At 49.5% G+C, this 22,664-nt stretch overlaps 1 protein-coding gene across 3 annotated transcripts in view; it reads right to left on the bottom strand.

Moving 5' to 3' along the window:
• LOC144505247 (E3 ubiquitin/ISG15 ligase TRIM25-like) overlaps window positions 1-22,664 on the bottom strand; it is a 90,123-nt gene that overhangs the window by 17,719 nt on the left and 49,740 nt on the right. For 2 of the 3 annotated variants that reach the window (XM_078231283.1, XM_078231284.1), the window contains exon 1: window positions 8,860-9,430. The exons of the other annotated variant lie outside the window; for it this stretch is intronic. In XM_078231283.1, the coding sequence (XP_078087409.1) occupies window positions 8,860-9,411 (552 nt within the window). In that variant the 5' untranslated portion in view covers window positions 9,412-9,430. Of the gene's footprint in view, window positions 1-8,859; window positions 9,431-22,664 lie in introns of those variants that run through there. 3 annotated transcript variants of the gene reach the window in all.

The following is a 22,664-nucleotide window of genomic DNA, read 5'->3' as shown; positions in this document are numbered from 1 at the left end:
CCCATCTAGCCACTTCTCCTTGTATCCCATGAGCCTTAACCTTCTTAACCAACCTGCCATGTGGGACAGTAAAACATAGTAAAACATCCCAAGGTCCTGCACAGGAGCGGAATCAGTCAAAAACGTATTTTTAATCAAAGGAGGAAATACCAGGAAAGGTGAGAAAATGCTTTGTTAAAAAGGTTGTTTCAATGAGCTTCTTAAAGGACAAGAGAAAGAAGTGGAGAGGTAAGGAAGCTTGGGGAAGGAATTCTAGAGCTGAAGGTGAAGATTACTGAATGACCTGGATGAGGAAGTGGAGGGATGGGTTGGTAAGTTTGCCGATGACACGAAGGTTGGTGGGGTTGTGGATAGTCTGGAGGGATGTCAGAAATTACAGAGGGACATAGATAGAATGCAAGGCTAGGCGGAGAAGTGGCAGATGGACTTCAACCCAGATAAATGCGTAGTGGTCCATTTTGGCAGGTCAAATGGGATGAAGGAGTACAATATAAAGGGAAAGACTCTTAGTACTGTAGAGGACCAGAAGGACCTTGGGGTCCGGGACCATAAGACTCTAAAATCGGCCCCACAGGTGGAGGAGGTGGTTAAGAAGGCGCATAGTGTGCTGGCCTTTATCAATCGAGGGATTGAGTTTAGGAGTCCGGGGATAATGATGCAGCTATATAAGACCCTCGTCAGACCCCACTTGGAGTACTGTGCTCAGTTCTGGTCGCCTCATTACAGGAAGGATGTGGAAAAGATTGAAAGGGTGCAGAGGAGATTTACAAGGATGTTGCCTGGATTGAGTGGCATGCCTTATGAGGATAGGTTGAGGGAGCTCGGTCTTTTCTCCTTGGAGAGACGTAGGATGAGAGGAGACCTAATAGAGGTATATAAGATGTTGAGAGGCATAGATCGGGTGGACTCTCAAAGGCTTTTTCCCAGGGTGGAAATGGGTGCTACGAGAGGACACAGGTTTAAGGTGCTGGGGGGTAGGTACAGGGGAAATGTTCCGGGGAGGTTTTTCACACAGAGGGTGGTGGGCGATTGGAATCGGCTGCCGTCAGTGGTGGTGGAGGCAAACTCAATAGGGTCTTTTAAGAGACCCCTGGATAAGTACATCGGACTTAATAGGATGGAGGATTATAGGTAGGCCTAGAAGGTAGGGATATGTTCGGCACAACTTGTGGGGCCGAAAGGCCTGTTTTGTGCTGCAGTTTTTCTATGTTTCTTTCACTGATATCTGTGGCGCAATCTTCTGAAAAAAATTCAAAATGTCGAGCGAGGAAATGGGAATGAATGACATCAGTTTTTTTCAGTGAGCCACGAGGCGCAATCTTATGGCACTTGGTGCAATAAAAGAGCTTTGATGCGATTCTCATCACCATGGACCCTCTGGGCGCATCACTCCCCCAAAATGGCTGCAGCTGCACTGCATTAACAACAGAGTGCTGTATATAAGCACTAATGATGGACAGACAGGCGGTCATGCCAGAGGAACTGCCCCAGGATTCATGGAGGAAGAGCTGGGCCACCTGTTGGACACCGTTGAGGAGAGGAGGGATATTTTCTTCCCCCCAGACGGCCGGCGAGCCAGTGGTCACACTGGAATTGAGGTCTGCGAGGTGATGGCGGCAGCAGTCAGTGCCCGTGCTGCAGTAGGGAGGACTGGCTGCGAGTGCCGGAATAAAATGAATGACCTCATTCAGGCAGCAAGGGTGAATGTCTATCCCATCCTGCCATCAGTCCCGTCTGTTGCATCTGCAATGTCCATCCACCCCCTAACACCACGCCGCTTTCCAGCACCCGACTCCCAGCACCATCCTCCAACCCCTCTGGCGACCCCCATCACAACGCCTGCCTGCCGAGGCACAGTCCTGACAAACCCCACCCAAGCGACGTCACCTCCAACAGCCCATGCCTTTCCAGCCATCAGGCTTTCTATTTCCCCCTTCTGTCCCCACAGAAGAAGATGGCCTATAACCGCCAGGAGCGGGAGAAAACAGGAGGTGGGGTTCCCAACCTGCGAATCCTTACTTCCTTTGAGGGGACAGCCCTGGTGAGGGTGGAGGAGAAGGAGGACAGGACCACGAGCAACAACTAGGTCGGAGTGCAACCAGGAAGTGAGCATCCACAAAACCTTCATTCATCCGACATATCTTAGGTAAGTGGCATGCTGCCCAGATACCCGTCCCTCCCTTGCACTGAAACTTGTGTCCTTTGTTACAGAAGATGACCCTGATGCACCCGGCCCATCTGGTGTCGCAACCACACTCCCCCCCCCCCCCCCCGCCCCCTGGCCACTGCTCCCACTGAGACACCTTCATATGTAAACCGTCGGGGGTCGTTCAGTGGACAGGGGGAACGCAGGCAACACAAGCCCCAAGACAGCACCAGCCCCGACTGCTATACCCCCAGACTGGCATGGACCTCCCCAAAACCAGTGCACCCATGCAAGTCCCCCACCCCACCTGCACCATGGCCGTGGCTGAGACCCGATCCCTGCACCCCGGAGGTTGTTGCTCAGTGATACTCAGCTCCTCACTCGCCTTCGTCACTGCCGTGCCTGAAGCTCACTTTTATAGAGCAGCTGTAATTTTCGCTGGTGTGACGCCTTACTGCCGAGGTGGTTAACGTAAATGGGGAGAAACGATTGTGTGCCGTACTCGTTAATTACATAGAAATTCATTCAAATGCATATAAATTGATGTCACAGAGGGTCACAGAGCAATACAGCATGAAAACATGCCCTTCGGCCCAATCAGTACATGCTGACCATGGTACCTCCCAGGTAGTCCCAATTGCCCATATTTGACTCATCCCTCTAATTCTTTCCCATCCATGTACTTATCCAAATGCTTTTCAAATGTTGCTATTATATCTGTCTCAACCACGTTCTCTGGCAGCTCAATGCAACACCCTCTGTGTGAAGAAGTTGCCCCTCAGGTCCCTTTTAAATCTTTCCTCTCTCACCCTAAACCTATGCCTTCAAGTTTTCAATTCCCCTTTTCTGGGAAAAAGACTGTCTGTACTCCTCCTATCTAAGCCCCTCATGATTTCATGCACCTCAATAAGGTCACCCCTCATTCCCCTACATTCCAAGGAATAAAGTCCTCGCCTGACCAACCTCTCCCTGTAACTCAGGCCCATTAGTCCTGGCAACATCCTCATAAAGCTTCTTTACATTCTTTCCAGTTTATCAATGTCTTTCCTGTAACAGGGTGACCAAAACTGTACATAATCCTCCAAGTGTGGCCTCACCAACAACATATACAACTGTAACATAATGTCCCAACTCCTATACTCAATGCCCTGACTGATGAAGGCCAGTGTGCCTTCTTCACCACCCTGTCTACCCATGACGCCGCATTCAATGAACTACGTACTCGTAATCCGAGGTCCCTCTGTTCCTCAACACTTTCCAGGGCCCTACCATTCACTGTACAAGTCCTACCCTGGTTTGACTTTCCAAAATGCAACACCTAACACTGAATGTATTGAAATCCTAAGTGATCAAAATCCCCCTGTAATTTCTGATAACCTTCTTCGCAATGAACGATACCTCCTGATCTAGTATCATCCACAAACTTACTAATCTGTCTTGTACATTCACATCCAAATCATTTATATAAATAATGAATAACAAGGGCCCCAACGCTGACTCCTGAGGCACACCACTAGCCTCAGGCCTCCCACCTGCAAAACAACCTTCGACCATCACCCTCTGCTTCCTACCATCGAGCCAATTTTGAATCCAATTCGCTAGCTCTCCCTGGATCCTAACCTTCCAGATTAGCCTGCAATACGGGACCTTGTCAAAGACTTTGCTAAAGTCCATATAGACAAGATCTCTACATTGCCTGTAGGTACCATCATCACAATACAACACAGTCTTGCGTCTTGACAGCTCATATACAACAAGTGGATTGGTCGTGATCAATGCAAGGGGCTACAGGGACAGGGCACTTGCCAATTTTGGATACGAGGCTGTTCATGCCTGGAGAAAGTGGCTGGTAGAATCAGAACCAGTGTGAGACCAGGTACATTTCTGAAATTTCGCTTCGCATGCAATCTTAACACCTCGCCTCACCAAACAATGGGTGGGACGAAGTCGTAAGATCACACCTTAAGTGTCAAAAGAGTCTGAAAATGGATGTGTTTCAAATCTATTTTTGCCCCCCTTGCAGGCCCCCCCTTTGCCAAACCGCCCCCCCCCCCACCCGCTTGCCCTCCCACTTTGCCGATCAGCTCCTCTTTGCTGAACAGTCCCCCTTGCATAACCCCTGCAGAGCGTCACACCTTTGCTTCCCCCCCCTTGTCATAACCCCACCCCCACTCAGGCCCCACCCCCTTGGCAACATCCCCAGCATAGTTATGGTGCTCGGTAGGCAGTGCAGAATTCCCTGTGGACAGTGCCAGTGTGCCCGGTAGGCAGTGCCAGGAATCCTGGTGGACACTACCAGCCTGGCAATGTTAGATGCCCCTGACCACCGGGTGGCTTCAATGGCCTCTGAATCTCCCCGTCATGGCCATCATATCTGGTCCTTGTTGGTGGGTACCATGAGTAGTTCTCACCAGTGTGAGGTCTGACAGGCGAGGTGGTAAGTGTGGGCGAGGCCTAAACGGCCGTGCCGAATGTGTAAATCATAACATTAATATGCAAATTGGCTTTGCGTCTTTTTTGGGTGCGAAGCCAATCCCGCCGGCAAAACAGTGCTGGTTACATTGCTGGCAGCACGAAAATGGGCGCAAACCCAACCTTGCCACCTCGCCATGCCGATCGATGGGCGGGACGAGATCATAAGATCACACCCCTGATCTTTGATTGACAGGGGCCAGCCCCAGTATTTCCCAGCTCTCGTCTTCTACTTCTCCTGGGCAGTGCTCAGTTCTCTCAATCTGCCCGGCTGCCAGGTGGGAAACAAAGTACAAGATTTCTAGTGAGATCCCGACATTAAATGGCTGGAGCTCCACTTTCTCAGCATTTCCAGATTTCCCAGCTGTTGACAGCACCCGCGCTTCCTCCCTGTAAATAATGGGGTCTCAGTGTCTGGATCCTGAGTAGAAATATTTACACCTGGGGTTTTCAGTAAGGGGATGCTCCCTGCCCTGCATTAACAGAGCAACTAAACACATGCGTTGGCTTCTTTTCACAGTCACACCCCATGTGCTGCATTTTCACATGGATGCAGCTCTTCCATTTCCAGGAATTAGCCAACAGGGAATTCAGAGAGACAGACTCCGACATATTTATTAAAAAGTATATCCCTCTTGTTGTGAGAAACAGTTTTTCCACCCAGTCCCTGTCTCCCCTGCATGTGTCCCTCAGTGCCCCAACTGGTGGTGATCGTCTCCCTGCTTCTCAGAGGGCAGAATCCCACTGTGTTACACAGAATGACAACATGCTCTGCTCTACAGCACTATGACGTGGAGATGCCGGTGTTGGACTGGGGTAAACACAGTAACAGTTTTAACAACACCAGGTTAAAGTCCAACAGGTTTATTTGGTAGCAAATACCATTCGCTTTCGGAGCGCTGCTCCTTCGTCAGATGGAATGGAAACCTGCTCTCAAACAGGGCACAGAGACACAAAATCAAGTTACAGAATACTGATTAGAATGCAAATCTCTACAGCCAACCAGTTCCTAAAGATACAGACAATGTGAGTGAAGGAGGGAGCATTAAGCACAGGTTAAAGAGATGTGTATTGTCTCCAGACAGGACAGGAGGCAAGCTGTGGGGGTTACTGATAATGTGACATAAAGCCAACATCTCGGTTTAGGCCGTCCTTATGTGTGCGGAACTTGGCTATCAGTTTCTGCTCAGCGACTCTGCGCTGTCGTGTGTCGTGAAGGCCGCCTTGGAGAACGCTTACCCGAAGATCAGAAGCCGAATGCCCGTGACCGCTGAAATGCTCCCCCACAGGAAGAGAACACTCCTACCTGGTGATTGTCGAGCGGTGTTCATTCATCCGTTGTCGTAGCGTCTGCATGGTTTCCCCAATGTACCATGCCTCAGGACATCCTTTCCTGCAGCGTATCAGGTAGACAACGTTGGCCGAGTTGCAAGAGTATGTACTGTGTACCTGGTAGACGGTGTTCTCACGTGAGATGATGGCATCCGTGTCGATGATCCGACTCGTCTTGCAGAGGTTGCTGTGGCAGGGTTGTGTGGTGTCGTGGTCACTGTTCTCCTGAAGGCTGGGTAGTTTGCTGCGGACAATGGTCTGTTTGAGGTTGTGCGGTTGTTTGAAGGCAAAAAGTGAGGGTGTGGGGATGGCCTTGGCGAGATGTTCGTCTTCATCAATGACATGTTGAAGGCTCCGGAGGAGATGCCGTAGCTTCTCCGCTCCGGGGAAGTACTGAACGATGAAGGGTACTCAGTCCACCTTGTCCGTGTTTGTCTTCTGAGGAGGTCAGTGCGGTTTTTCGCTGTGGCGCGTCGGAACTGTCGACCGATGAGTCAAGCGCTATATCCTGTTCTTATGAGGGCATCTTTCAGCGTCTGGAGGTGTCTGTTGTGATCCTCCTCATCCGAGCAGATCCTGTGTATACGGAGGGCTTGTCCGTAGGGGATGGCTTCTTTAACGTGTTTAGGGTGGGAGCTGGAGAAGTGGAGCATCGTGAGGTTATCCGTGGGCTTGCGGTACAGTGAGGTGCTGAGGTGACCGTCCTTAATGGAGATGCGTGTGTCCAAGAATGTAACTGATTCCGGAGAGTAGTCCATGGTGAGTCTGATGGCGGGATGGAACTTGCTGATGTCATCATATAGTTGTTTCAGTGATTGCTCACCATGAGTCCAAAGGAAGAAAATGTCATCGATGTATCTAGTGTATAGCATCGGTTGAAGGTCCTGTGCGGTGAAGAAGTCTTGTTCGCACCTGTGCATTAAGATGTTGGCATATTGAGGTGCGGATTTGGTCCCCAGGGCTGTTCCGTGTGTCTGGATGAAGAATTGGTTGTTGAAGGTGAAGACATTGTGGTCCAGGATGAAGCGGATGAGTTATAAAATTGCATCTGGAAACTGGCAGTTGTCGGCATTGAGTACTGAGGCCATTGCATTGCTGCATGGGGACCAAATTCGCACCTCAATATGACAACATCTTCATGCACAGGTTCGAACAAGACTTCTTCACTGCACAGGACCTTCAACCGATGCTATACACTAGATACATCGATGACATTTTCTTCCTTTGGAGTCATGGTGAACAATCTCTGAAACAACTATATGATGACATCAACAAGTTCCATCCCACCATCAGACTCACCATGGACTACTCTCCGGGATCGGTTACATTCTTGGACACACACATCTCCATTAAGGATGGTCATCTCAGCACCTCACTGTACCGCAAGCCCACGGATAACCTCACGATGCTCCACTTCTCCAGCTTCCACCCTAAACACGTTAAAGAAGCCATCCCCTACGGACATGCCCTCCGTATACACAGGATCTGCTCGGATGAGGAGGATCGCAACAGACACCTCCAGACGCTGAAAGATGCCCTCATAAGAACAGGATATGGCGCTCGATTCATCGATCGACAGTTCCGACGCGCCACAGCGAAAAACCACACCGACCTCCTCAGAAAACAAACACTGGACACGGTGGACAGAGTACCCTTCGTCGTCCAGTACTTCCCCGGAGCGGAGAAGCTGCGGCATCTCTTCCGGAGCCTTCAACATGTCATTGATGAAGACGAACATCTCGCCAAGGCCATCCCCACACCCCCACTTTTTGCCTTCAAACAACCGCACAACCTCAAACGGACCATTGTCCACAGCAAACTATCCAGCCTTCAGGAGAACAGTGACCACGACACCACACAACCCTGCCACAGCAACCTCTGCAAGACGAGTCGGATCATCGACACGGATGCCATCATCACACGTGTGAACACCGTCTACCAGGTACACGGTACCTACTCTTGCAACTCGGCCAACGTTGTCTACCTGATACGCTGCAGGAAAGGATGTCCCGAGGCATAGTACATTGGGGAAACCATGCAGACGCTACGACAACGGATGAATGAACACCGCTCGACAATCACCAGGCAAGACTGTTCTCTTCCTGTGGGGGAGCATTTCAGCGGTCACGGGCATTCGGCTTCTGATCTTCGGGTAAGCGTTCTCCAAGGCGGCCTTCACGACACACGACAGCGCAAAGTCGCTGAGCAGAAACTGATAGCCAAGTTCCGCACACATAAGGACGGCCTAAACCGAGATGTTGGCTTTATGTCACACTATCAGTAACCCCCACAGCTTGCCTCCTGTCCTGTCTGGAGACAATACACATCTCTTTAACCTGTGCTTACTGCTCCCTCCACTCACATTGTCTGTATCTTTAGGAACTGGTTGGCTGTAGAGATTTGCATTCTAATCAGTATTCTGTAACTTGATTTTGTGTCTCTGTGCCCTGTTTGAGAGCAGGTTTCCACTCCATCTGACGAAGGAGCAGCGCTCCGAAAGCGAGTGGTATTTGCTACCAAATAAACCTGTTGGACTTTAACCTGGTGTTGTTAAAACTGCTACAGCACTATGCCATGGAGTGCCAGTTCTCACAGGTGCCCATACACACAGTGAATTACTGAGCTCTACAATGCCCATCCCCGGAGGGGCTCAGTGTGGATGAAGGGCAGTCACTCTGGGTCACTCTCACACACCTCGCAGTGCCCACCCTGTTCTCTCAGACAGACTGTAAGGGAAAGGGGAGGGAGCAAATCTGACTGACAGAAACAAACTCCCATTAGCTCAGACCCAGGACAGCAAGAAAACACTGGGGTAAATCTGCACAGTTTGCAATCAGTTCCAATGAATGTTGCTCATTAACAGCACACTCTCCCTCACTGTATTTAATATCAGAAATTGTGTCACTTACCTTAATTGCAGATTGTGCATCATCCAGACTCAGCAATGTGTGGGATTTATGTTTCCCTATTATTGCACAGGAAACACACACACACTCAGTATCATCTTTACAATAGAACTTTAGGACTTCCTTATGGTCAGGACACTGTCTGCCTGTAAGGTCAGCCACTGGCTCAATGAGGGTGTGTCCACTGAAAATCTTGTTCTGTAAATGTGGTTTTAAATGAAGGGAGCAAAGAGATATTTCACATTTCAGACACGTCTTCACCGCAGGGTTTGGATTCTCATCGCAGTTGTCACACACAACATCAGCAGGAGGCTGTGAGCAGTTGTACTTTTCCACTATATTACACAGAATAAAGTTTCTCTCCAATCTGGGCCTGGGGTTAAATTTCCTGCGACACTGAGGGCACTCAAACTTTCCCAGGCCTGCTGTCTGGGTCCAAACTTCCTCAATACATTTCAAACAGAAACTGTGCTGACAGGGTAATGCCACAGGATCCTGGTACACCTGGAGACACACAGCACAAGTCAATTCATCCTGTAAAGTCGAAGAATTCATTGTGACAGCAGCTGAATGAATTGTGTACAGCACCAGAGAGACTAAGGAACCAAAACAGGAAGTGAAATCCTTATAAACACTTGATGCAGAGAATGAGAATGCTAGTTTCACTTTCATAATTCACTGTGGCTGAAATTAACCCTTTCAGGCCGGAAGTAACAGTTCAGAACCAAAATCAGAAAAACAAGATTGTTATTTTACAGTATGGAGCCAGATAACAGTAAGCTGGGTTCAGGAAACACAAACCAAAACTAATCAGCAGAGACTAGATCCAAGATAGTTGAACAAATTAAAACTGATTTAAAATGGAACTTTTACAAATCATGCAGAGAGGAAGGGAAGGGGTGACAAGTCTCAGAAAACTCAATACAAATTAGGTGTAACCAATGCAGAGCTGCAATGACAAAGACAGGAGTACAAACACAGAATACAGTCAGAAAAGATAATTTCCTTTAGCCTCTCAATCTGCCCGGCTGCCAGGTGGGAAACAGAGTACAAGGTTTCTGATCAAATCCTGACATTAAATGGCTAGAACTCCACTTTCTCAGCATTTCTAAATTTCCCGCTGTTGACAGCACCCGTGCTCACTCGCTGTAAATCCTGGGGTCTCGGTGCCTGGATCCCACCTCTAGAACTGTTGGAGTAAACTTAAAATCAAAACTTTTTAAGCCATCATTGTGAATGTAAAACTTTTTAAGACAAAAGTTGTGTATGTAACTTTTGCACTCTGTGGTTAACCACAAACACTCGAGCCCTGACGAGTGACAAGCTGGGGTGAGCCATGTCTCATTTTAGTGTAAAAGTGCAAAGCAAGCAGGAATAGTCAGACAGCAAAGGACAGAAATAGTCAGGTACCTCAGGGGCAGATGGCCTGAAAGAGGAACTGGAACAGTGAGGTATTTTCAACGAAATGTGATTGGGAGTTATTGATAACTAACTATTGTCAAGGGGCCCAACTGGCCAAAGTATGTAACCGCCTATGGCTTGATGCGAAACTGCCGATGTTTGCGATGTTTTAACGTATATAAATGCGCTTGCCGCCAAGCCAGATTGAGGAACTCTGCCCAGAGATCCTCCCGAAGCTTCGATTTAATAAACTACGTGTTGAATCTCAAGTCTGATCTCCGAGTGGTGACTTTTCCCACAACAAGAACCATCTCCACTTCTGGTCAGACCCAACTCCAGACTGTATGCTGTTTTCAACAGACCCATCTCAAGTACTGTATCCAGTTTTATCACAGTAAAATATAAATACAGGAGGAATTCAACTTTGAGTCTATTGCATAATTCCATTATACTATGGTTGATCTGTACCTTAACTCCATTTGCCCATCTTAGTTCCTTAATCCTGAAGATTCTTTGCCTGACAAAAATCAATCAATCTCAGTTTTAAAATTATTGTCCCCCAGTGTCAGCAGCTTATTGAGGCAGAGATTTCCAGATTTTCACTATCCTTTGTGTGAAGAAGCACCTCTTAAAATAACCACTGAACAGCCTAGCTCTAATTTGAATGCTATGCCCCCTTGTTCTGGACTCCCCACCAGTGAATATAGTTTCTCCCCATCGACCTGACCAGGCTTGTAATCATTTTGAACGTGTCAGTTAAATCATCCTTTATTTTTCTGCGCTCAAGGGAACACAAACCTGGTGTATGCCAAGAATCCTCATTATATAATTTCTGTAATTATAGTATCATTCTAGTGGATCTGAGGCCAATATATCTGTCCTGAGGTGTGACAGTCCAAATTGAAATGCATTTGTCCGGATAGGATATAAGTAGAACTCTGGACAGCTGTAGCAAAACTTCCACGCCTTTGAATTCCAATCCCAAAACTAAAGACATTGGGGGATGGTTCTCCCAAAAAGAATTCTAAGTGCCAAATTCACTTAAAAACGTGAGTAACTCCCGATGATGTTTTTTAGCAGGGTTTTCAGAATGAATCTCCCACACTCTGAGTACTGCAGAGTGCTTCAGGGAGATTCACGCTGGAAATCTGGGGACGGAGAAGCCAGCAGCATAGTGCTGAGCGGGCCACAGTGCATGCGCCGATCTGCCCAGCGCCGAGATCGGCGCATGCACAGTGCGGGGCTCCCGGAACTCCCCAGGCTACCTTGATGTCGCTCTCCTGCCAGTCCCAATCTCCCCAACCCCCGTCGGAAGCACCCCCCTCCCACCCCCACCCTGATGGCCAGCCCCGATCACTCCCTTCACTCCCTCTGACTGCAGAGTGGCAGTGGACCCCTCACCGATTTCCCCCCATAGGTCCCACTCTCTTTGGTCCCACCCTCTTTGCACTGTGCAATGCCCGGTGAGCAGTGCCAAGATGCCCCTTGGGTAGTGTGTGGGGGTTGTTATTATGTTACTGTTGGGCTAGGGTGTTGTTACTGTGGGGGTTGTACAATGTTGTTGGGTTAGGGTGTTATAAGTGTTATCATGGCACATTCCAGTGGGGTCCCGCCTCCGGTGGCGAAGTATAAGACCCTCTGCTCCGGCAGGACCCCTTCAGTCTGAACTGGTGTATTCGTGTTAGTAGTTCCATTGTTACACAATAAAAGCCTTCAATATCGAAGCCTTGGTTCCACGTGCTTAATTGTCGCGCATCAATTTTATTGTGTAACAGAAAACTCACAGCTGTACAAAAAAAGAGTATGGAACAGATCTTAAAACCGGATCGTCTGACACTGGACCCACGTGCGGTCGGTGCCGCTAACACATTCGACCACTGGTGGAAGTGTTTCGAGGACTACCTGGCAGCCTCTGTAGCTATCACTACAGACAGTGATAAACTCCAGGTCCTCCACGCAAGGGTAAGCGACACGATTTATCTCGCCATTCGTGCAGCTCCCACTTACCCGGGTGCCGTCGAGCTCCTAAAAAAACGATACACGAAGCCACCCAACGAGATACACGCTCGTTACCTCCTCGCTACACGACGTCGGCAGTCGGGCGAAACCATGGAGGACTACGCCAATGAGCTCCTGCAGCTTGCCAGGGGTTGCGATTGTAAAGACGTATCAGCCGAACAATATATGTATGACCTCGCCCGAGACGCGTTCGTAGCAGGGGTAGGGTCCTCGTACATCAGGCTTAAATTGCTTGAAAAGGGGAATCTCGACTTGACCCAAGCAATGGAGATGGCTGGGATGCTGGAAGCGGCGTCGAAGAGCTTGGCGCTGTACCCCGAGGACCACGTGCAGTCAACGTGGCAGGAGCAAGCTCAGCTCCCTCCTCGCCCCGCTAACCCGCGCTCCCAGATCGATCCGACGACGGCGGCAGCTCCAGGTGGCCAGCGATGCTATTTTTGTGGTGGGGCCAAGCATCCACGGCAACAGTGTCCGGCAAGAATGGCAATCTGCAGCCAGTGCGGTAAAAAAGGCCACTACGGCAAAGTCTGCAGGTCCAAGTCTAAAAACGGCAGTGCAGCTTGTAACCCTCCAGAACGGAGACAATCTCCTTCGGCGTCGCAGTACCCACGAGGTCCGACCACGTGCGAACCCAGGACGGCGCCATCGTGGCTGACGGAGGAGGAGGAAGACCACCAGGAGTCGCTGCGTTTGGCGCCCTCACCCACGTGCGATTCATGGGGGCGGCCATCATGGTCCACGACGACTAGGAGCGACCAGCAGGGGTCCTCAGCATCAACATCGGCAGCATGCAGTGACGCCCAGGGGCCAACGGTGGCGTCGATCTCCCTGGACCAGACCAGGCACTACAGGCTTGAGAATTCCATGATGGATATAAAGGTTAGTGGTCGAACTGTGAATTGTCTGTTTGACAGTGGGAGCACCGAAAGTTTCATACACCCTGAAACTGCTAAAAGGTGTGGACTCCGGGTTCTCCCTGCCAAGCAGACAATTTCCATGGCATCACGGTCCCGGTCTGTACCGATCCAAGGACGATGTATGGTAACTCTTGAGGTACAGGGCACAATTTACGAGCAATACAGGCTCCTTGTGTTACCTCACCTTTGTGCGCCAATTCTCCTCGGACTAAATTTTATGGTCCACATGAAGAGTGTGATCCTACAGTACGGTGGGCCACTCCCTTCACTGGCAGTAGGGAATCAGCCGCAGCCTCCAAATTGCCCAAAGCGCCCCGCATGCAATCTATCCACCCTGAAAATCACGACACCATCCCTCTTTAAAAATCTGGTACCTGGCTGCAAGCCCATCGCTACTAAAAGTAGGCGTTACAGCGCTGAGGACCGGATCTTTATTAGATCTGAGGTTCAGCGGCTCCTCAAGGAAGGGATCATACAGGCCAGCGCTAGTCCGTGGAGAGCGCAGGTCGTGGTAGTCAAAAGCGGGAACAAACCTCGGATGGTCATCGACTATAGTCAGACCATTAATCGTTATACGCAGCTGGATGCGTATCCTCTCCCGCGCATTTCTGATATGGTCAATCAGATTGCGCAGTACCGAGTGTTCTCTACCATAGACCTTAAGTCCGCCTACAATCAACTCCCCATCCGCCCAGAGGACCGACAATATACGGCTTTTGAGGCGGATGGTCGTCTATACCAATTCCTCAGGGTTCCATTTGGTGTCACCAATGGGGTCTCGGTCTTCCAGCGTGCTATGAACCGAATGGTGGACCAGAACGGGTTGCGGGCTACCTTCCCGTACCTGGATAACGTCACCATCTGCGGCCATGACCAGCAGGACCACGACACGAATCTCCAACACTTTCTGCGCACTGCATCTCGCCTGAATCTGACCTATAACAGGGAGAAGTGCGTATTCCGTGCGCGCAGGTTAGCCATCCTCGGATACGTGGTGGAAAACGGGGTCATTGGCCCTGATCCAGACCGTATGCGCCCACTTACTGAACTTCCCTTGCCCGCTAGCACGAAAGCACTGAGGAGATGCCTCGGGTTCTTTTCGTATTATGCACAGTGGGTCCCCAACTACGCGGACAAAGCTCGTCCGCTCATTAAGTCCACGACCTTCCCACTTACGCCGGAGGCCCAATTGGCCTTCAAGGCTTTGAAAAGCGACATCTCGAAAGCCACGATGCACGCGGTGGATGAATCCATCCCTTTCCAGGTGGAGAGTGATGCATCTGATTTCGCCCTAGCCGCCACACTAAACCAGGCAGGCAGGCCCGTCGCGTTCTTTTCCCGCACCCTTCAAGGCCCCGAAATTCGGCACTCAGCAGTGGAGAAGGAGGCTCAGGCCATTGTGGAGGCAGTCAGACACTGGCGCCATTACCTGGCAGGGAAGCGGTTCACCCTGATCACGGATCAACGATCCGTGGCGTTTATGTTCAGCAACACGCAGAGGGGCAAGATCAAGAACGATAAGATCTTGCGGTGGAGAATTGAGCTCTCCACCTATAATTACGATATTATGTATCGTCCAGGGAAGCTCAATGAGCCCTCGGATGCCCTCTCGCGCGGAACATGCGCCATCATGCAGGAGGACCGCTTGAAGGCCCTCCACAATGATCTGTGTCATCCTGGAGTCACCAGACTCTACCACTTCGTCAAAGCCCGCAACCTGCCCTACTCGGTGGAGGATGTCAGGTCAGTGACGAGAAGCTGTCGGATTTGCGCAGAATGCAAACCACACTTTTATCGACCAGACCGGGCACAATTGGTCAAGGCCACTCGCCCTTTTGAGAGGCTGAGTGTGGATTTTAAGGGCCCCCTTCCCTCAACGGACCGGAATGTCTATTTCCTCAACATAATAGACGAGTATTCCCGGTTCCCGTTTGTTGTCCCCTGTGCGGACACGTCGACTGCCACCGTCATCAAGGCATTCAGTGAGCTTTTTACCCTGTTCGGGTACCCCTGCTACATTCATAGCGACAGGGGCTCGTCGTTCATGAGCAACGACTTGAGGCAATTCCTGCTCTCATTCGGGATTGCCTCTAGTAGAACCACGAGCTACAACCCTAGGGGTAACGGACAGGTGGAAAGGGAGAATGCTACAGTCTGGAAGGCTGTCCTACTGGCACTGAAATCCAGGGGCCTTCCAGTCTCCCGTTGGCAGGAGGTCCTTCCAAATGCGCTCCATTCTATCCGCTCCCTCCTGTGTATGGCAACCAATGCTACTCCCCACGAGAGGATGTTCTCATTCCCTCGGAAGTCGTCCTCAGGAACCTCATTGCCAGCCTGGTTGACGTACCCAGGACCCGTCCTTCTGCGGCGACATGTGAGGGCTCGCAGGTCCGACCCCTTGGTCGAACCGGTCCAACTCCTCCACGCCAACCCTCAGTATGCCTATGTGGCATATCCTGACGGGCGAGAGGACACTGTCTCCATTAGAGACCTGGCGCCCGCAGGGGACGTAGCAACTCCTGTCGCTCCTATTCCCCCAGTCACGAATCCACTACTCCTCATTGCTTCCCCAGACGTGGCGCGGTCAGCACCGGGACCAGTGCATAACACTTTTACTCCCATGTACAGCTTGCCTGAGACTCGGAGATCGGCGCCACCATCATCACCACCACCACCACCACCAAAGGTTCCAGGATCCCCTGCACCATCGCCTCACCAGGGCCAGCCGGCCCGGGAGTCCTTGAGGGGACAGCCGGACGTTGTTTTGGAAAGAACGCCACCGCAAGCACCTGCTCCGGTTTCGCAACCGGTGTTGAGGAGATCACAGCGTCGGTGCGGTCCTCCAGACCGTCTGGACTTGTGAATTCTGTTTATATGACCTGTTTTTTTCTTGCACCCCGCCACCTTTTGTTCTTAAAGGAGGGGTGAATGTGGTGAACCATCGTTGGTTCACCACTGGGGGTTGTTATTATGTTACTGTTGGGCTAGGGTGTTGTTACTGTGGGGGTTGTACAATGTTGTTGGGTTAGGGTGTTTACCTGTTATAAGTGTTATCATGGCACATTCCAGTGGGGTCCCGCCTCCTGTGGCGAGGTATAAGACCCTCTGCTCCAGCAGGACCCCTTCAGTCTGAACTGGTGTATTCGTGTTAGTAGTTCCATTGTTACACAATAAAAGCCTTCAATATCGAAGCCTTGGTTCCACGTGCTTAATTGTCGCGCATCATAGTGCCAGAGGGCACCCCCCTTTATCCCCAACCACCTGGGGGGGGCCTCCATGGCCTCTCCTCACTCTTGCGGCGTCGGCTGCCAACTCCCCCTTTGTAAACCCTGCTGGAGTGAACCACTCCTGGCGGGTGGGGGAGATCTAGTGGGCCTGGAGACTTCAGTCCCGGGCCCGCTAATGATAGGCAAATAGGGATTTTAATATTTAAATCAGCTCCGTGCCGATTTCCAGCACAGAGCTGATGCGCCACAAATCCTGGCCCCAGAGACTCATGGAGGACATGGCGCCCAGCGGGGAGCCCATTAAACGACCTCTGCTGATGTCTCTTGGCCCATTGTGCTGTTAGAGCAGCGCAGCGAGCTGGGAAAATTGTCCCCATCGTTACTTTAAACTCTCAAATTACTTTCTGTAGCTGCCCACTCACTTTCAGAGAGTGGAAAAAAGTGGAAAGGGCGGGGCAAGGTAACAGAGAGTAATGGAAAAGTAGTAATTGTAATCATAAATTAATCAGGTACATTCTTTACGGTCAATTGGTACTGACTATATATCCACAAGTCCTGAACAACACATAGCAAGTGAGGAAGCACCGTTCCCTTCACATACACACGCACTGGGTAATTATGAGGAGCGGATGATGGGGGGCACAATGCACAAAATAGTACTGAGGCGCAGGATAATGCTATTTGTTGAAAAGGGCAACTCTCTAAAGTGGACACAAAGGTAACCTACCTGCCAAAAGTGTGTGGAGGAATGCCACCATAATAGGAAAAGCAGGAAATGCCTCAGGTAAATATATAAATTAGTTGAATGTACAGGAGGAAGGACAAGAAACAAGGAGCGGGATTTTCCGGCCGCACTCACCCCGGAAAATCCGGGAGTGGGTGGGGGGGATTGCCTTTGTGTTGTGGTGTTAAAGTGTGCGTGTGGGAGGGGAGAATGTGGGTTGGGGTTCAGGATGTGTGAACTGATGGAAAAACATTTTGGGTTGGGGAGGTTTGGTGGGGGTGGGATGAGTATATTGGAGGGGGATGCTGGGTTAGGGTGGAGTTTGATGACTTGGAGTAGAGTTACAGTTAGCTTCTGCGATGGACTAAGGGGGGAGAAGCCTGCCCCTCCTTTTTGCTTTGTACACGTTCATTCCTTTGTTTTTCTGTTGTCTAGCCCTTTGGGATGTGATTCCATTTTTGTTCATGTCAGTCTTTTTTGTGGCGAGCAGGGGGATAATTGTGTGCGAGGGGGGGAAAGGGAGAAAAGTGGGAAAGGGAGGTTTCCTTTGTTCATCAGGTAATGGGGGGGTTTTGATAGGCCGTGAGGGAGAAAAAGGAGGTTGTTGGTGGGGCCCCTGGGGGAAGAGGGTATCATGCGTTCTGATGTATCTTAGGTGGTTGGGGAGGGGTGGTTGCTGAGGTGGTGTGTGTTAGGCAGAGGGTGCTGTTAGGTTGGGGGCTTTTGTTATGTTCCAGGGTGTTGGGATGAGTGTCAAGGTGGTGTGTGTTGGAGATTGGTTCTGTAAAAAGGGATTCCCTATTTATTTGGTTTCTCAGCTGGGGAGGCATTGTGTGCCTGTTGCTGAGTAGGTCTCCAGGTTTGGGAACTTTTTCTGGGGAGTAGTACTTGGGTTACTGGGGGGAGACTGGGTGGTGGGGCGGAAGATTCCTGGGGGTTCCCTGATAGGGGTGTTAATGGGTTGGTGGTGGGTTGGAGGGTGGTTTGTTGCCTTCTTGTATCCTGGCTCTTTTACCTCCTGTACAGAGTTGCTTGGGGTTTTGTTTGTCTGCTGGCATGAAAAAAAGAGGGAGTGTCTGTTGGGGTGGGCATGGAGATCAGAGCTAGTGGGATGGAGTGACGTTTTGTTTGTGGGTGTTATATGTTGTGGTGGGCAGGATGGGGTGGTGTGGATCAAGGTAGTGTGTATCAGGCTGGTGTGGCGGCATTAGTTGGTGGAGCAAGGGGATATAGGAACATCCTTGTTTATCAGGGAGATTTGTAGGTTTGACATGAAACAAGAACCTCTAGCAGCGCAAAATTACTTTTTTAACAAATTAACAAGTACAAAGAACAAAGAACAAAGAAAATTACAGCACAGGAACAAGCCTTTTGGCCCTCCAAGCCGGCACCAACCATGCTGCCCGACTTAACTAAAACCCCCTACCCGTCTGGGGCCCATATCCCTCTATTCCCATCCTATTCATGTATTTGTCCAGATGCCCCTTAAAAGTATCCACTTCCACTACCTCCCCTGGCAATGAGTTCCAGGCACCCACCACCCTCTGTGTAAAAGATCTGCCTCATACATCTCCTTTAAACATTGCCCCTTACACCTTAAACCTGTGCCCGCTAGTAATTGACTCTTCCACCCTGGGAAAAAGCTTCTGACTATCCACTCTGTCTATGCTTCTCATAATCTTGTAGACTTCTATCAGGTCACCCCTCAACCTCCGTCGTTCCAGTGAGAACAAACCAAGTTTCTCCAACCTCTCCTCATAGCTAATGCCCTCCATACCAGGCAACATCCTGGTAAATCTTTTCTGCACCCTCTCTAAAGCCGCCACATCCTTCTGGTAGTGTGGCAACCAGAATTGAACACTATATTCCAAGTGCGGCCTAACTAAGGTTCTATAAAGCTGCTTTACCTTCTCCATGTGCATTGCCGCTTTCAGTGACCTGTGTCATAGAGTCATAGAGGTTTACAGCATGGAAACAGGCCCTTCGGCCCAACTTGACCATGCCGCCCTTTTTTTTAAACCCCTAAGCTAATCCCAATTGCCTGCATTTGGCCCATATCCCTCTATACCCATCTTATCCATGCAACTATCTAAATGCTTTTTAAAAGACAAAATTGTACCTGCCTCTACTACTACCTCTGGCAGCTTGTTCCAGACCCTCACCACCCTCTGTGTGAAACAATTGCCCCTCTGGACACTTTTGTATCTCTCCCCTCTCACCTTAAACCTATGCCCTCTAGTTTTAGACTCTCCTACCTTTGGGAAAAGATATTGACTATCTAGCTGATCTGTGCCCCTCAAGGCGGCACGGTCGCACAGTGGTTAGCACTACTGCTTCACAGCTCCAGGGACCTGGGTTCGATTCCCGGCTTGGGTCACTGTCTGTGTGGAGTTTGCACATTCTCCTCGTGTCTGCGTGGGTTTCCTCTGGGTGCTCCGGTTTCCTCCCACAGTCCAAAGATGTGCGGGTTAGGTTGATTGGCCATGCTAAAATTGCCCCTTAGTGTCCTGGGATGCGTAGATTAGAGGGATTCGCGGGTAAAATATGTAGGGATATCGGGGTAGGGCCTGGATGGGATTGTGGTCGGTGCAGACTCTATGGGCCGAATGGCCTCTTTCTGTACTGTAGGGTTTCTATGATTTCTATGATTTTATAGACCTCTATAAGATCACCCCTCAGCCTCCTACGCTCCAGAGAAAAAAGTCCCAGTCTATCCAGCCTCTCCTTATAACTCAAACCATCAAGTCCCGTAGCATCCCAGTAAATCTTTTCTGCACTCTTTCTAGTTTAATAATATCCTTTCTATAATAGGGTGTCCAGAACTGCACACAGTATTCCATGTGTGGCCTTACCAATGTCTTGTACAACTTCAACAAGACATCCTATTAATACTCTTAAGGGTTCTGCCATTTACTGTATATTTCCTATCTGTATTAGACCTTCCAAAATGCATTACCTCACATTTGTCCGGATTAAACTCCATCTGCCATGTCTCAACCCAAGTCTCCAAACGATCTATATCCTGTGTATCCTCTGATGGTCCTCATCTCTATCCGCAAATCCACCAACCTTTGTGTCGTCTGCAAACTTACTAATCAAATCTGTTACATTTTCCTCCAAATCATTTATATATATTACAAACAGCAAAGATCCCAGCACTGATCCCTGAGGAATGCCACTTGTCACAGCCCTCCATTCAGAAATGCACCCTTCCACTGCTACCCTCTGTCTTCTTTGACCGAGCCAGTTTTGTAACCACCTTGCCAGCTCACCTCTGATCCCATGCGACTTCACCTTTTGCATCAATGTGCCATGAGGGACTTTGTCAAAGGCTTTACTGAAGTCCATATAAACAACATCCACTGCCCTACCCTCATCAATCATCTTTGTCACTTCCTCAAAAAACTCGATCAGGTTAGTGAGACATGACCTCCCCTTCACAAAACCATTTTGCCTCTCACTAATACGTCCACTCACTTCCAAGTGGGAATAAATCCTGTCTCGAAGAATCCTCTCCAATAATTTCCCTACCACTGATGTAACGCTCACCGGCCTGTAATTACCTGGATTATTCTTGTTATCCTTCTTAAACAAAGGAACAACATTGGCTATTCTCCAATCCTCTGAGACCTCCCCTGTAGCCAGTGAGGATACAAAGATTTCTCTCAAGGCCCCAGCAATTTCCTCCCTTGCTTCTCTCAGTATTCTGAGATATATCCCATCAGGCCCTGGGGACTTGTCTACCTTAATGTTTCTCAAGAACCCCAATACCTCCGCCTTTTTGATCTCAACATGACTCAAACTATCTACACACCTTTCCCAGACTCATCACCCACCAAGTGATAGGGTTGTTAAGAAGGCGTACGGTGTGTTAGCTTTTATTGGTAGAGGGATTGAGTTTCGGAGCCAGGAGGTCATGTTGCAACTGTACAAAACTCTGGTGCGGCCGCACTTGGAGTGCGTACAGTTCTGGTCGCTGCATTATAGGAAGGATGTGGAAGTGTTGGAAAGGGTGCAGAGGAGATTTACCAGGATGTTGCCTGGTATGGTGGGAAAATCGTATGAGGAAAGGCTGAGGGGCTTGAGGTTGTTTTCGTTAGAGAGAAGAAGGTTAAGAGGTGACTTAATAGAGGCATACAAGATGATCAGAGGATTAGATAGGGTGGATAGTGAGAGCCTTTTTCCTCGGATGGTGATGGCTAACATGAGGGGACATAGCTTTAAATTGAGGGGTGAGAGATATAGGACAGATGTTAGAGGTAGGTTCTTTACTCAGAGAGTAGTAAGGGTGTGGAATGCCCTGCCTGCAGCAGTAGTGGACTCGTCAACATTAAGAGCATTCAAATGGTTAGTGGATAAACATATGGATGATATTGGAATAGTGTAGGTTAGATGGGCTTTAGATTGGTTTCACTGGTCGGCACAACATCGAGGGCCGAAGGGCCTGTACTGCGCTGTAATGTTCTATGTTCTATGTTCTAAGTCCTTCTCTTTGGTGAATACTGATGCAAAGTAGTCATTTAATACCTCGCCCATTTCCTCTGGCTCCACTCATAGGCTTACATTAACACTGTAGGCTTAAGTAGACTGTAAGTAGGCTTACATTAACACTGTAATGAAGTTATTGTGGAAGAGTGCACCAAGGGAGAATTTAGCATGGCCAATCCACCTAACTAGCACATCTTTGGGGTGTAGGAGGAAACCAGAGAACCCCGAGGAAACCCACGCAGGCACGGGGAGAACGTGCAGACTCCGCACAGGTAGCGACCTAAGTCGGGAATCCAACCTGGGTCCCTGACCCTGTGAGGCAGCAGTGCTAACCACAGTGCCACCATGCCGCCCATAAATGAATATTTGGTTGTACAGATCTGTCTTCTCATAATGCTGTCTTCACTTGTTGCCTTTCTGTCTTCTCTCTTGTCTGTCTCTACTTTTACCACCATTTCTTCCTTGTTCTTCCTCATTAGAGAAAGGAATAAAAGAGGAGGGTGTCTGGGGGGAGGGGGGGGGGTTTGTTTTGTGTTCCTAGGGCGAGCCTTCCTTTATATTGTGGATTGTCTGGCCTCTGCTGTTGGTCATGTCATGGGGATGGTCTTAGTAGGGCAGTGAGCCAGCTATGGATCCTTTGTTCTGTTTACGGTAGATATGTGGGAGTATGGTGGGGAGGGTAGGTCCATGCTGAGACCAGGGTATGTATTTAGGGGTGTTGTGGGAGAGTTGTCCTTTGAGATGCAGTTATTTGGTGGTACCTTCCTGCCTTGAAGTTCTGGTCTTGGTACTCTCTACTTGGCTTTTTCTCCTGCATGAGAGGGAATCCCCAGACTGTGGGAGGCTTAGTAGTTTGTAGATGATTATTATGTGGTTCCCTCTTGTCATATGACCCATGTTTGTTATGGCTTCCAGGTTGTGTTATGTTTCTTTACTCCTTTCAGTAGTGTTTGCTTGGTTGTGTTATAGGTTTCCATTAGTTACTTATCATTCATTGTGGTTTTGGATCACTGTGGTCTAGGTAGTTGACCT

Source organism: Mustelus asterias, chromosome 16 (genome assembly GCF_964213995.1).
Source record: "Mustelus asterias chromosome 16, sMusAst1.hap1.1, whole genome shotgun sequence".
Lineage (NCBI taxonomy): Eukaryota > Metazoa > Chordata > Chondrichthyes > Carcharhiniformes > Triakidae > Mustelus > Mustelus asterias.
The sequence above is the reverse complement of the archived record's forward strand: the minus strand, read 5'-3'. Positions and strand labels throughout refer to the sequence as shown.